At 34.8% G+C, this 14921-nt stretch overlaps 1 protein-coding gene across 1 annotated transcript in view; it reads right to left on the bottom strand.

Annotated features, from left to right (window-relative positions):
• The window catches only part of CDH9 (cadherin 9), an 87521-nt gene that overhangs the window by 564 nt on the left and 72036 nt on the right, over positions 1-14921 (bottom strand). The window contains exons 7-10 of the mRNA XM_046672144.1: positions 10310-10446; positions 9715-9836; positions 4800-4917; positions 4449-4700 (exon numbers count right to left, since the gene is read on the bottom strand). Coding sequence (XP_046528100.1) covers positions 4449-4700; positions 4800-4917; positions 9715-9836; positions 10310-10446 — 629 coding nt within the window. The remainder of the gene's footprint in view (positions 1-4448; positions 4701-4799; positions 4918-9714; positions 9837-10309; positions 10447-14921) is intronic.

Below are 14921 nucleotides of genomic sequence, written 5' to 3'. Positions count from 1 at the left end.
TGACATTTGTGTGGTGTGAGAAGTGCTAAGATTGTTTGGATAAGAGTAACTATCCTGTGCAAACACAGGGTGCCTTGGGCCACTGACTGCATGGTATTGACGAAGAAGCAGATATTACAGTACCGTTTATTTACTTTCAAAACTCACTCTCCTGAGGAGCTCTGACATTGAAAAAGCTTTATTCAATTATGGCTAATGCATTTAGCCAATTGTAATTATGTGATACCTCATTCCTCTCAAATGCATGCTTTTTTAACAATACTTAAATTCTAAAGCTACAGTTGTTATTATCCCAAGAGAAACTGAGCACCAATGTAATATTTTCTTAATGACTGAAGGTAATATATGCAAAACGTTACTCGAATTTGTATAGTATATACATGTCACATGTATACGTATTATACACATATATATGTAAGTGTATATATACACGTTTATATACACAAATATGTATGTGCTACTAATCTCATCCCTTCCCATAGCTCATATCTGTTTAATTAAAGTCCTTTATTGACCTGGTTTTGCAAGCCTGTTTCAAATCTGAAATATAACTCTATAAGCTACAATATAAAATTCAAACTCAAATATCTTTAATTTATACTCATCTTACAAGACAGCTCAGGTTTTATCTTGTTGCCGAGGACTTCCGTGACTTACACAGTTGCATTCAAGCTTTTTAGCAAAAACGTTAATTGTACTCCCTCTATTTACTGCATTGTTTTTATTATTTACATATCTATGATATCAAGTAAACTGTGTACATCCCCACATAGGACACACTGTCTTATTTTTTGTTACATTACTGGAATTTAATGTCTGCATGTATTTGACAATCAACATATGCGAAATAAATGCATTTTGCAATTAAAAGTACATTTGAAAAATAAGAAGAAACATATGATTTCCAAAATATAAATTTTACATGGAAAATGGACCAAGTCCCTAATTTTATACATAAGAAAAGTTTAGAATTAAATTTAAAAAATTTACCAAAAGCACACTTACACGTGGTCCAGGAGGAAAAAACCCCCAAAAAATAGGTTTCCCTTAGTTTAGGCCAGTGAAATATTTTGTCAATAGTATTTATGTTTCATTGAGAAACGAGACAATTTTGGCTCAAAAATCTATCATTCGTTTTCTCCATCTTTGCACCAAGATTACACAAAGCCACTGATATACATTGAGACTACATTTTCACCATGGCCCTTGAGATCCCCATAACTCCACTAAGCGCCTGTCCAATGCTATTGTCATATTAGCCAACACACTTTCCTCAGCACCTACTAGTTGGTAGAAAGAAAAAAAACATTCATTAGAAGCATCTTAAATTAACCTTCCCAGAATGGTCTTTGGATGCTGAACTATATTCAGAATCTCTTGGAGACAATTATAAAAAAACTATTCAGTAAAAATGAACTATATCTATACTCTTTCCTATTAAAGGATGAATATAAGTTAATTAAATCTAAGTGGCATCTGAAATCTACCAGTGTAGTGAACCATACGGTAGAAAAAGAAGGTTCTTTCTAAATTTAATGTTGAATGAGTTCATTTATAAATTCTCTACTTTTCTCAGAATTTTTATAAATTCTGACTATAAAAGAACAATGTGGTCAAGTTATTCTAAAGGTTTCTTAGCTAATATAGTATTTACCGACTTCCACAAATGGACCTAAGAGGTTGTTCTGAGTTTTGTCTCCTCTGTCAGGTCAAAATTATCTTTGTTGTTTCCCTAGACTGAGGTTGTTTATCAGGGTTATGTAAATGGAATTCAAAGAGGCTAAGAGAAGAAATAGAAAGAGTGCATCATGATTTTCATTAATCTGTAACTTGAATTTAGCATTTCTTTCTATTATGAATATCACCATAAACTATAGTGATAGTAACAGTATGTGTGCCTATTAAACGAATAGAAATCACAGGTATTTTATATTGCATTATAGATATAACTTATCTCAAATGATCATTAAACTTGTACTAGAACAAGGTACATATGACAATAATCAAGCACATCTTCGGTTTTTGTTTAATTTGGATAAATGTATGTCCTTTTGTCTTACATATCCTACTCTTACCATTTTAAATGACTATTCTAAATAGGGTCATAAATTTCTTCTAATAAAAGCATCCAAGGAAAAAAAAGATTAAAAAGCCATTCCCTAGGTTTTGATCCCTGACTTTGCCTTGTAACAGAGATGTAAACTAAGAACAAAATGTTTTACAAACGATAACGGGTAGGTCTAAAATATTTGCCCATGCTGTATGACTAACTATCTTGCATAGCAGACTCTTTTAACTATAAAAAGGCATTAGCTGTGTCCAGTCATTAGTAAAAGATTTGAAAAACAGTAAGAATGCTTTAGGAACTTTGATAATGAAACCTTCTGAATTAGAACCAATTTTAACTAAAATAATAAAAAATCATTCCATATTTAGACAATAAGTTGGGAAGGTGAAAAACAAGACATGCATGCCTTCTATATTGCTCAGGGCACAAAGGTGGCAGATATTTTTTTCTTTTTTCGAGGAAGATTAGCCCTGAGCTAACTGCTGCCAATCCTCCTCTTTTTGCTGAGGAAGACTGGCCCTGAGCTGCCATCCATGCCCATCTTCCTCTACTTTATATGCCCATCTTCCTCTACTTTATATGTGGGACGCCTACCACAGCATGGCTTGCCAAGTGGTGCGATGTCCGCACCCCGGGATTCGAACCAGCGAACCCCAGGCCACGAAAGCAGAATGTGCGCACTTAACCACTGCGCCACTGGGCCGGCCCCAAAAGCTGGCAGATTTTTGAGAAGAGAAGAAGCAGCTTTCTAGGATTTCTGCATAGAAAAAAATATTATACAATTTGACAATGTTATAATATCCAAACTTATTTGGGGGTTGCTTCTGTTCCCCCATGTATGCATGCATGTCTTTAATTATGTGTGTGTGTATTGTTTTCATATAGAAATAAAAAAGTCAAATTTGAACTATACATACTTCCATGCTGTTCTAAATCAGGAAAGTAGAACTATTTAAGCAAATAAAACAATATGATATCAGTAGCACTCAGCCAAAAGGGTAAGCCAAAATTCAATCTCCATGGGGATACAAAAATATTTTAGAGAGGAGTTGAACTTTCTAGCAGCGGGTGAAGATTCAGACGGCTGATGGTGATGTTAATGGTGCGTATGTTCTAAAGCACCCTGGGAAAATGTTTTTCTAAATAGTTGGATCATCTTAACCAAGACAATGTTTTCCCCCACTTTCCTCTAGCCCCTACTGAAGTCCTGCAAGGGTATCTGGCCAAAGGGATTTCATCCAGAGAGCCTGAAAGCATTTGCAGTGAAAGGGAGCCAGCACATATGAGCCTTGGAATGCAAACTTGGCTAGCTCTCCTGCCCTAAGCATAAGCATTTTGGATGAACATTTGATGGAAACAATTTTGGGGGAAACGTTTTACAGTGGAACAACTGTTTAATTGAATTAAATCGTTGTCCTGTTCAGGCATGGTCAAATAAAACATTTGCTATTGGAAATATGACTTTATTTAGAAAACATTGCAGGATTCGGTATAACCACAACACCATAGTGATATTGAAAAGAATGAACTTAAACTTTAATTTAGTGTATTGCACCACTATATAACACATTTTATGAAAAAAAAGATTATCTTGTTACAACTTAAATGCGTTTGCAACATAGATGTCTAATACACGTAGCAGTATTTGCTATTATTATTTGTCAAGATAGTCTTTGACTTTGAGAATAATAATTACATGGGGGAATTCTGAAATGGAATAATCTGGGTTTGAATGCTGGTTAAAACCCTTTCTAAATGAGTGAATTTGTATAAGTTATTCAGCTTTTCTGTAGAATGAAAGTATTTACCTTATAGAATTGGTATGAAAATTAAAGTGATTATTAAAGTAAATATCCTTAAAATAATGACCATGGTTAGTTAACACTAAACTTCAGTTTAGTAGTAGCACTAAACACTATAAATATAAAATATATCTAAATATATATATATATATATAGGGCCGGTCCCGTGGCATAGTGGTTAAGTTCATGGGCTCTGCTTTGGCAGCCTGGGTTCATGGGTTCAGACCCCAAGCACAGACCTACACCACTCATCAGCCATGCTGTGGTGATGACCCATATATAAAGTGGAGGAAGATTGGCACAGATGTTAGCTCAGTGCCAATCTTCCTCAGGAAAAAGAAAAGAAAGAAAAAATATACATAGCATTAGCCATTATATCTTTGGTTTGGTCTCTAGAAAGTTAGACTTATCTTCATAGACAAAAATTCAATTTCTTTCTTCTAACTGAAAGAACAATTTTAATGAAAATTTGAAATTTTCAATCTTTAGCTCTAGAGAAGAGTGCTTTTCAGTGTGTGATCACTGGGCAATGAGAGAGAATTCTGGGAGTTAAATGAGCATCCGAGGGTGTAGCTTACCGAGAAGAATGATGACACAGAGGAGGATGGCGATGAGAGCTCCTGTGCTCAGGCCAGCCGTGAGGACCAAGGCCTCTGCGCTGCAGGACTGCATGTTTCCCTCACTGTCGCAGGCACACACACGAATAGTGAGCGTGCCGGTGCTGCTTTGAATTGGATAATCGTTGTCAAAGATTAAAATGGGCAGTAGATAGGTGCTCATTTTGTTGCGGCTATATCCGTCTTTTCGAGTCATGATTCCTGCTGTATTATCTGGGGTAAAAACGATGGGGGGGTAAAAAAAATCTCACACCAGGTTTCGCTTTTGCATCTTAAGGTCTCATAATTTTTACTTTTAAAAATATTTGATACCTTTATTGTCTACAATGGTGAAGTTAGGGTTGAGGGGAAATTCTGGCACTGGCTCAAAGAAGAATTTGTGGCCTCGGGGAGGATCGTCCTTGTCCATGACACTGACAGTCTGAATCAACTGAAACCAAGTAAGTGAATTAAGTAAACGACAACAAATAGTGACTCTTCTTATTACAAGACATTTTACGTTAGTGTTTGTACCGTAAATATGTCACTGAAATTAGAGAAACAAAAAATATGCCGTTTTCAGAAAATGACGTGAAGTTTTTTTTATGGTTTTATCTAATGTAACTTATTTGATTAAGAATAAAAAATGTCCATCAAGTATTAGTTTGCAGGATGTCTCTATAAATTGTCGTCTGATTCCTGGCCATTGCTGTGTCCAACCTTAAATAAAAGTTTGGTCGCTCCAACATCTATCCTTTTTTGACATTGCTAGAAAGTGCCAGTCTTTTTTATTATTAACTGGTTAACAATATGGTCCCTCCGCTAGATAATGATTGTGTCAAAGGCAGAGAACATAAAAGATGAATTCTTTTAAAAACATGTGATTAGTACAACCACTCATATAGATTAAGAATACTACTCTTATAATTTTAGAAAAATGAGCAATATGCCATATAATACCAGAAAGAAAAAGATTTTAAAGCTATGGGGCACTGTAACTATAATGATATTGCATATTTTATTCCAATAATTTGCCTTCCTTTTAATGGTATTTGCAAAGTTTAGAAAGATATACAAATGTAAGCATTTAAAGTTTTGTAAAACCAGGGTCAAAGTTGGAGATTACAGCACGTGTTAGCCGTGCTGACTGTAAGTCAGGGCTGTGCCACGTGTGAAGATGGAGCAGCACGTGACAGGTCGGGCAGAAAAATTCCACTGAGCATTTTATAGTAGAAACAGTGCTAAGCTGCACGTCGGGGGGCCTGTTTTCTAGTCCTGGGTCTGCCATCTGTGTGATTTGAAATCACAGTCATTTAATTACTCTTACTTTCAAATTTCTCTTCCACAAAACAAACAGTTGCACCACCTCCAGGTATAATAGTCCAACTTCTGTGATGAACAATAATGGGAATTTCACAGTAGTTTAATATATCCATTGTTTTGGTTATTGTGTGCCTTCTATAGCCATGCCAACCTGCATACTCGCTATTCAATATTTTCTCCTCTTCAGTTTGATATTAACTATAATTTCTTTCATTTCGTTGACAGAGTGGCATGTAACCTTATGTTTCTTTATACGAGGCTTCTGAAAATGCACAGCTATTAAGACAAGCTTAATGCACTTTTTCCTCCTTAGAAGATTAGATCAATCATAGAAAACATTTTACATAATATCTAATATTCTTACTCAACCTCTTGTTCCAGATTAGCAATAACATATCTAATATGTTAAATTATAAATAAATTGGACCTTTGATTATATGACTGAGTTGTTGATTTAATTAGATTGGCCCTTGTTTAAACATATTTTAAGAGAGAACACAAATCAGTAGTTTAAAATACATTTGCTTTTCAACCTTGTTAATTTTAACAAGAAAAGTGTTTTACATCAAGTAGATGAATGACATAGAAATTTTAATAGTAGTAGCGTATATTAAAGAATTATAGTTTATCAATTATACTTTATCATTCTCAATTTTTAATATATCATTAACTCATGTGAATCAATAAAAGAAAAGCATACTAATAGACAAGTATAGAATATTTATAGGCCATTGCCAGTTGACTTGTATCCTTCCAAAATATACATTCAACTCCTAATCCCCACTACCTGTGAATGTGATCTTATTTGGAGATAGGCTCTTTGCAGATGTAATCGAGTTAAGATGAGGTCATATTGGTTAGGGTGGACCCTAATCCAATGAATGGAGTCCTCGTAAGAAGAGGGAAATTGGATACAGAGAGATACAGGAAGAATGTTATGCAACAATGGAGACTGAGATTGGAGTAATTTGGGTCTAAAAACCAAGGAATGCCAAGGACTGCCAGCAACCACAGAGGCTAGGAGGTGGCAAGGAAGCATCCTCCCCTGGAATCCTCACAGAGAGGATGGACCTTCTGACACATTGATTTCAGACTTCTAGCCTTCAGACTGTGTGAGAGAAGACATTTCCGTTGTTTCAAGCTCTCTAGTTGGTAGTAATTTGTCATGGTAGCCTTAAGAAACTAATATATCTGTGAAGATTTTTGAAAATTAGCCACACATTTAGGAAAAAATGTTCAGCCTCAATAATTTTGGAGGAATTCATGTTACAATTATAATGAGATATTACATATTGGTAGACATTTAAAATTTAGCATTGCCCAATAAATAGGCAATCATCCACATTTGGTGGGAGTTATCACTAGGTATATGGCATATTTGGAGAGCTATTTGAAAGCATCAGTGAATATTTATTGATAAAATTTATTTATTTCTACTTTAAGGATTATATAGATGGAAAATAACACCAGGTAATGTATAAATATAAATGTACTGTAATGCTCAGTATAGTGCTGTCTGGTAGAGTAACATTTTGTTTATAAACCAAATTTCTGTCAACAGGTGGGTAGTTGAGTAAACTAATTAATGTGTAGCTATACTATGAAAATTAAGCATCAAATTAAAAATAATCATTTACTGAACTGAGACTATGCCCATTAGATGTTGCAAAGTGAAAAAAGGAAAACAAGTTTTAATCCGAATACCTGTGTAATGATTCTTTGTTGGCAAAAAAGAAAATAAAAGCATTTTTATTTTTGTGAATGTAAGTGGAATGGGGTATGGATCACTTTCTTAGCCTGCTTGGGCTGCCATAACAAAATACCACAGACTGGAAGGTTTAAACAACAGAAATACATTTTCTCACAGTTCTGGAAGCTGGAAGTCCAAGATCAATGTACTAGTATGGTGGGTTTCTGATGAGAGCTTTCTTCCTGGCTTTCAGACGGCTGCCTTCTTGTTACATCTTCACATGGCCTTTCCCTTGAGCTTGTGCATGGAGAGAGAGAGAGAGTGATCTCTCTGGTGTCTCTTCGTTTTTAAAAATTTTATTTTAGTTAAACATTTTATTCTGAGACAAATGTACGTGAAATTTATAAGAAATAATACAGAGAGGTCCCATGCATCCTTTATCCAGTTTCCTTCAATGGTAACATCTTGTAGAACCATCGTACACTATCAAAACCAAGATTTTGACATAGACACAGTCAAGATACAGAACATTTCCATCACCACAAGGATCCCTTGTGTTGTCCTTTTACAGCCACATCTCTACCTGGTTGCCCCCACCTCCCCGACCGCCTGGCAACCAATAATCTGTTCCCCATTTCTAAAATGTTCTCATTTCAAGAATCTTCAGCAAGTGGACCCTTTTTGGGATTCACTTAGCTTCTTGAATTTGTAGATTTATATGCTTTACGACATTTTTGAAGTTGTACATTGATTTGACAGGAGAAGGGAGGGCCACCTCATTATTTGCAGATGGGGGTAGAAGTTGATATTCCCTACTCTACCTCTGTTGACACCCAGTGTCGGGGAGGGGTCTTCATTACTGCTGGGCAGGGGTAGGATTTCCATCTCCCACTAGGCATCTATTGATAACTCTCTCTGGGTGGAAAGGGTAGGAGTGACTTGTTACTGCTCCCCATCTGACTTTCACTTATACTAAAAGCACAGGAAGTGGTCTCATTACTGCTGGGCGGTGGTGAGGGTCCTGACTCTCTTCTAGCTTCCTCTAACTCTGGTGTCCCTTATTTAAAACACTAATCCTATTAGATCAGATCCCCACCCTTATGACCTCATTTAACCTTAATTGCTTCCTTAGAGGTTCCATCTCCAAATACAGCCATACTGAGGGGTTAGGACTGCAACGTACGGATTTTAGGAGGACAGAAACGTTCAGTCCATTACAATCTCCACTGAAATAGAAGAAAGACTGTATTTCAGTTTGTTTTCTATATTTAAAAAGACATGATGGAATTATATAGTCTTAACATCTATTTACTTTTTCCTTAAAGAAATATCTAAATAACTGGTTAAAATTTCTTTCAGTAAAATTTGTGCAGTTACCGTCATTTGTAAAATACTAGATTAGTGTCAAAAATGAATGGATCCGGGGCTGGCCCCGTGGCCGAGTGGTTATGTTCGCGCGCTCCGCTGCAGGTGGCCCAGTGTTTCGTTAGTTCGAATCCTGGGCGCGGACATGGCACTGCTCATCAGACCACACTGAGGCAGCGTCCCACATGCCACAACTAGGAGGACCCACAACGAAGAATATACAACTATGTACTGGGGGGCTTTGGGGAGAAAAAGGAAAAAAAAAAATGAACGGATCCTACATTTGCTTAAAATTAGAGAGATCTTAAATATTACTTTGTAGGGGACTTTGTAACTCTGAAAAAGTCTTTTTCATCTCAATAATATTAAAGTAAAAACACCACAAACAAAATATAAATTATATCAAGCCAAAATGTCCTGACTGGGCAATTAAAAGTGGCAAAATGTGATGAACAAAAAATTACTCCAATTCCCTTTATACTAACATAGGACAATTTCATTTTCATACTTCGTGTTTTATCTAATGTATTTCCATTCTATTCATGAAAATAACTGATTATCAGCATAATTATGAATCCTGGTAGAAACTTTATATATATATATATATATATATGATACTCGTTATATATCTGGTATAGGAATTAAAGCATATATTATAATTTTTCCTATTACCTCATGGATTCCATAATAAAAACAATTTTAAAAGTCATCCTTTTAAAATCTTTGTGGGTTTTTTGGTAAAAGGAGATAAATGACAAAGAGGATTGACAATATTTTGCATAAAAAAAAAAACTGTGCAAGTTAATTACTGTAATGTCAAATGCCTTTGTGAAGAGGAAAATTTTTAAAGTTTACAATAATTTGATTTACCTGACCAGCTTTTGCATTTTCACAAACAAATGTTTCATAGTACATGGCAAATTCTGGAGCATGGTCATTGATATCCAGAATTCTGATGAAGACAGGGACCTGGCTACTTTGTTTTGAGTTATCTGCAACGAGAACATGTGTAAGATTTCAGTCTCATTTACAGAGAAGCCAGGATACCACTCACCCCATTTGTAACTTAGCAACAGATCATTTCGGTGGTATTCACTTTCCTGATTGGATTGCTGATGGATAGCTCAGCATTCTTACATGATCCAGATGGAAAGCATGATAAAAAGAAGAGACTATGATTGAGAATGAAATACTATTTGTAAGAGAGAATTTTCTCAGACTGATCAATTATATAAGATTATATTTCTATCCCACAGGAAGGTGTAAAAAGAAAATCAAGTTTAAAATAAACAAAATATTTGACAATCATTAAAATAATTTAAAAATCCAGTACACTCTAAATCATTTCTCTCAGATCTTGTTAATGATAAAATCATTCCACACAAGAATGAGAATCTACCTAATGGCATCATTTTATCACTTTGGTGAAAAATAATGTGTTCAGATGGATGTATTTCTAACTTACTTATTTCTGTGGCTGTAATGGTGATGTTGTGCCAAGGAGATGATTCCCGGTCAAGGGTCTTCAAAGTGAAAATAGAGCCATTTTCGGAGTGGATACTAAAAATCCTGTCCATATCAGTATGCCGATCAACAGAGTATCTGCAGAAAAGAGATTCATAAATCCAGGCATTGTTTTAAGATTATTAGTTGATCTACTATTTCTTATAGGCAATTCACAAAATGTTCTGATAAAGACATGACCAGAAAAAGGCTAATAATTTTCTTGCATTGTTATTTAATATAATTGCCATTTAGACAATTTGATATATTTGGCTGTTTCTGTTATTCTATGATTATGCGTTCTTTGGAGTCATGATTTATACTCATGAATCCTAGTGGCAACTTTTGAGTTTTCAGTTGTCACTTGATTTATTTATCCTATCATAGACCTGTTAAGTGCTTGAAACATATGAAGCAGTCATATTACACTTGATAGAGTCAAATTCATTACATAAATTGAAATTATGTTAAAACACATAAGAACACGTGTCCACATAGTCCTTATGAGGATAAATGAATATAGAGAGGCTTTTGTAAAATACACTCCTCTTGAATGGCTCTCTATTCAAGGAACATCTCAGCCGAATCAAAGGCCATCCTCCAATCTATCCCTCCAACACTTTCCATACAAAAATGAAATGACACATTACACAGAGTTCTGTGACTCTTTTTCATCAGAGCTGGATATGGATGATGTCACATGAACTTTGTATCACTCTATGGTTGGCTTACCCTCCCCCACAAAAAAGATGTCCACCTCCTACTTCCTGGAACTTGGGAATATGTTTCTTTCTAGGGTAAAAGTAACTTTGCAGGTATGATTGATTAAAGACCTTGAGAAGGGAGATTATCTTCAATTATCTGGATGGCTATAAACGACTAATATTATCTAACATTTTTGCATCTATTGGAAATTTCTGCTGCTGAGTGTTTAACTGAGCCATATAGAAAACTAAGTGTTTCTCAAACATTAGTGATCATATGAATCACGTTGGGATCTTGTTAAAAACAGATTCTGACTCAGTAGGTCTGGTGTGGGAGCTAGGATTCTTTCTGCCTTTCTAAGATACTCTTGGGTGAATTACATGTTGTAGGTCTAAAGATAAGGTTTTGCATAGCAAAGTTAGAGACAATGGGATAGATTGGTTAGAATGAGGACAGAAAAAGGAATAACAATGACAGATAACTAACTGACTAATCAGCATCGGGTGTAGTTCACATTTTTCTAGTTATCTTATTAAAGGCACTTAGCAAATGAACCCCTTTTTGATCTGTGAATTAGGGAATTACAGCTCCCGTCATTAATCTGTAATATATTCACTATCGGGCACTGATTTTGACAAACATAAGCAATAGATATTTAGCAGCCAATGTTCTAAATATTGTGCAACATTGATAATATTTAAAATATTGGTTGAAAATATATTTATCTAAGTTCTATGATATTTTTGTTGTTTTGGTTGTTTTAATAAAGAAACCATGACTCAAGTCTATTGCTGTGAGAACTATGTTGAACTTAAGGAATTCATCAGTAAATTCAGATTTCCAAAATAATTGTAAAAATTTAGTATAGTACATCATGGTTTTTGCCTAATTTATTTTCTGCTAAAGTTTAGAAAGTAATTGTTTCCGACTCAAAGATACTATTTCAAAGTGAGTATTTGGGTATGCGGAAAACATATATACATTGGATTTCATCTCAAAGGTGGACTAGCCAAGAACTTTACATAGTTGGTCTCAGGTTCCTTTCTGTACCTCACTCCCAATGTATAGAACCAGCTCTGTCACCTTCTTGTTTGTCTTTGGGAAGATTGTGCAATAGATGATGGAGCTCTATAGAAATGGTAGTATTCCCTTGATAATTTTCCTACATGGTGATATAAAAAGAATTTGGGAGATTAAAAAAAACCTCATATGACATATGGTCACTGTTCAAGAATAGATATACTTCTGGTGTGGAAAATCCTAAGGAGATAGAGGATAATGAGAAACCTAGACATAAAAATAAATATATAAAAATGCATAATGGTGTGTATCTATATATACATATATATACGTATGTCCTAGAAACAAAAGTTATATTGGGTTTTAACCAACAATTCATTGTCAGACTAGGTTCTGAGATAGATCTTATTTTTAAAGTAACTATTAATGTACTAAAATTGAGGAAGTCATATTAAATTTTCTCTTTTTAATCTATATTGGTTAATAGTACTAAAATAAAATGAAATATAGTCTTTCCTCTCTCTACGTGTCCACCCCTCCTACAATTTGATTCCTAATATGAGCTGATAAAGTCACTAGAACATTTTTTCAAATGCTCTAATTTCCTTAAATACTTACACCAAATTCTGCTTATGAGTGAAAACAAGTGTAACATGAACACAAAGAAAGCAAAGTAAAAGAACATAACTCAACCACATCTATGTGTTCAATGAAACTCAAGTCATGATATTCACCTGTACATATTTCTCTCCATTGTTGGAAAGGTCAATAGTTAACCATTATCTGCTTCTGGCTGAAAATAGACCTTGGATTTCTTCCTACTGTTTGTATTGAAGATCAAAATCTAAAGCCCATTGCTACTTGCCATAGAGAATAGCAAGGGGGTTCCTATGATTGAAGAACAGCTAACAATTCTAACATTCTATGAGTCCAGCTTTGCCTCACTTGGAGCTTATGCGCGATCAACATAAGTCTGAGTTTCTCGCTGCCTACTCTTAGGTTTAACCTTGAAAGGCACTGTTTTTCAAGTTAAGAATTCATGAAGGAGAATCACTTTGATGGTTTAAAAATAGCTCACTTTAACATTAACACTGCAAACTTTCAGGTCTATATTCATAAATTTGCCCTTGTGCAAATGATGTCTCACTATTTCTCAAAGGCCAGAAATTACTTGCTTTTATTTAGAAGCCAATGCTCTATTTTCAACACAGCATAGGACGTTCTGGTTTACCTATTAATAATAAATACACTGGATTACAACAAATGACCAGAAAGACCTGATAAACAACCCAGGACAAAGCAATCCCTATGTGCCAGCAGACAGTCTATTAAAACAACAATATTTTATTAATCTTCTTACATTGAATTTTGAACAGTAAGTTTTAAAAAAAGACCACTAGCACAATCTTTTGAATGAACACATGTGCCAAGACAAGATCCAACCATATAGACCACAATAACAAGGGAGAAAGCACAAGAGAACTGCCTGTGGAAGTTGAACTCTGGTTTAAGTTTCTTTGCTTTTCATTTTTATGTTCTAATATTAAGAATCACACACATATCGGATCCCTGTATTTCCATCTATTACAAAAAATGTAAATTAAGTTACAGATATAAGAGCAAATCAGTAATATGCAGAAACATGTCAAAGATAGCATTCCTTTTCCTTTACTGAATTCCAGGTGCATCTTCCATAACATAATGAGGCTATAGGTTTGCTCTTTCCTTTCTATCTCCTGCTTTCCAGAAACGCTTTTCCTAGCTTTCATGCTTTCGTACTTCATGAAATATGAAAGCTTCATTCCCCTTCAAAGTGAGACTGTGGCTATACAGTGCTTGAACAAATAGTTCAAATCATTTTTTGTTTTTTTTTGCAGATATTAGTGACATTATTTTTAAATTATTATTTTACTCTCTGTAATAAAATCAAGCAAATAATAGAGAAGCTCTGATATATAGGAATGCACTTATTCACTTCTTCCACCTTATGGTGGAATCATGTACATTTTACTGAGGCATAACTAAATTTCTCACCAGTGAGTTTGTTTTGTACCTACTTCTCGATTTGACTGCAGTAAAAAGGATTTCTTCTAAAATTCGTTGAACTTTAAATATGTTGAGCATAAAATCGGTGTGAAATGAGACAACATGTTCTTTCCGAACCTGTAAAGCTATAATCAACCCTATAGGTCGGGAAATCCATGATTACTAATGAGATGAAGCGGAGCTGACAACAGCTGCTAATTGTAACCATAATCTCATGTTGCAAGTGGCAGATGTATTTCAGAAAATATGTTTGATGAACAGATTTACCGGTGGGGTGAGAATTAGTTTCCAAACTTTCCCTGGAAAATGTATCTCCATGATGCTTATCAAAACCTATTTCTGCTCTGGGGATCAGTCATCCTTCTAAATTCTATCAGAGCAACCTAAAGAGTCACATATTACAATGTTGTCTCCTTGCTGAATTATTGCTGTTTTTTTTCACACTATAATTGGATATTGAAAGCTGTGTGGTTTTTTTGCACACATTTTTACGCCAACAGGAATCAGCCTATATGCTATAGTTTCCGGCATGGCCTTATATATCCACAGACTTTGCAGTATAATTTTAGGAACATCCTTTGAGATTAATTTGTTCTCTCAATGTTTTTCTTCTCTTTGTCATAATTCTTGAGATTTTACAGTTAAAACTACTGCTCATTGTTTTTTCAAGTTTTGAGTACCCCATAAAAAGCAAATATTTCTGGAAGACATATGAACTTAAAAATTTATCAGCCACTTTTATACAGTGTGAAGCAAGGTTGCAAATTTTACTATCAATCTTTTACCCAGAAAATTTATTCTTA

The sequence above is a fragment of the Equus quagga genome, chromosome 9, assembly GCF_021613505.1.
Source record: "Equus quagga isolate Etosha38 chromosome 9, UCLA_HA_Equagga_1.0, whole genome shotgun sequence".
Taxonomy (NCBI): Eukaryota; Metazoa; Chordata; class Mammalia; order Perissodactyla; family Equidae; genus Equus; species Equus quagga.
The sequence above is the reverse complement of the archived record's forward strand: the minus strand, read 5'-3'. Positions and strand labels throughout refer to the sequence as shown.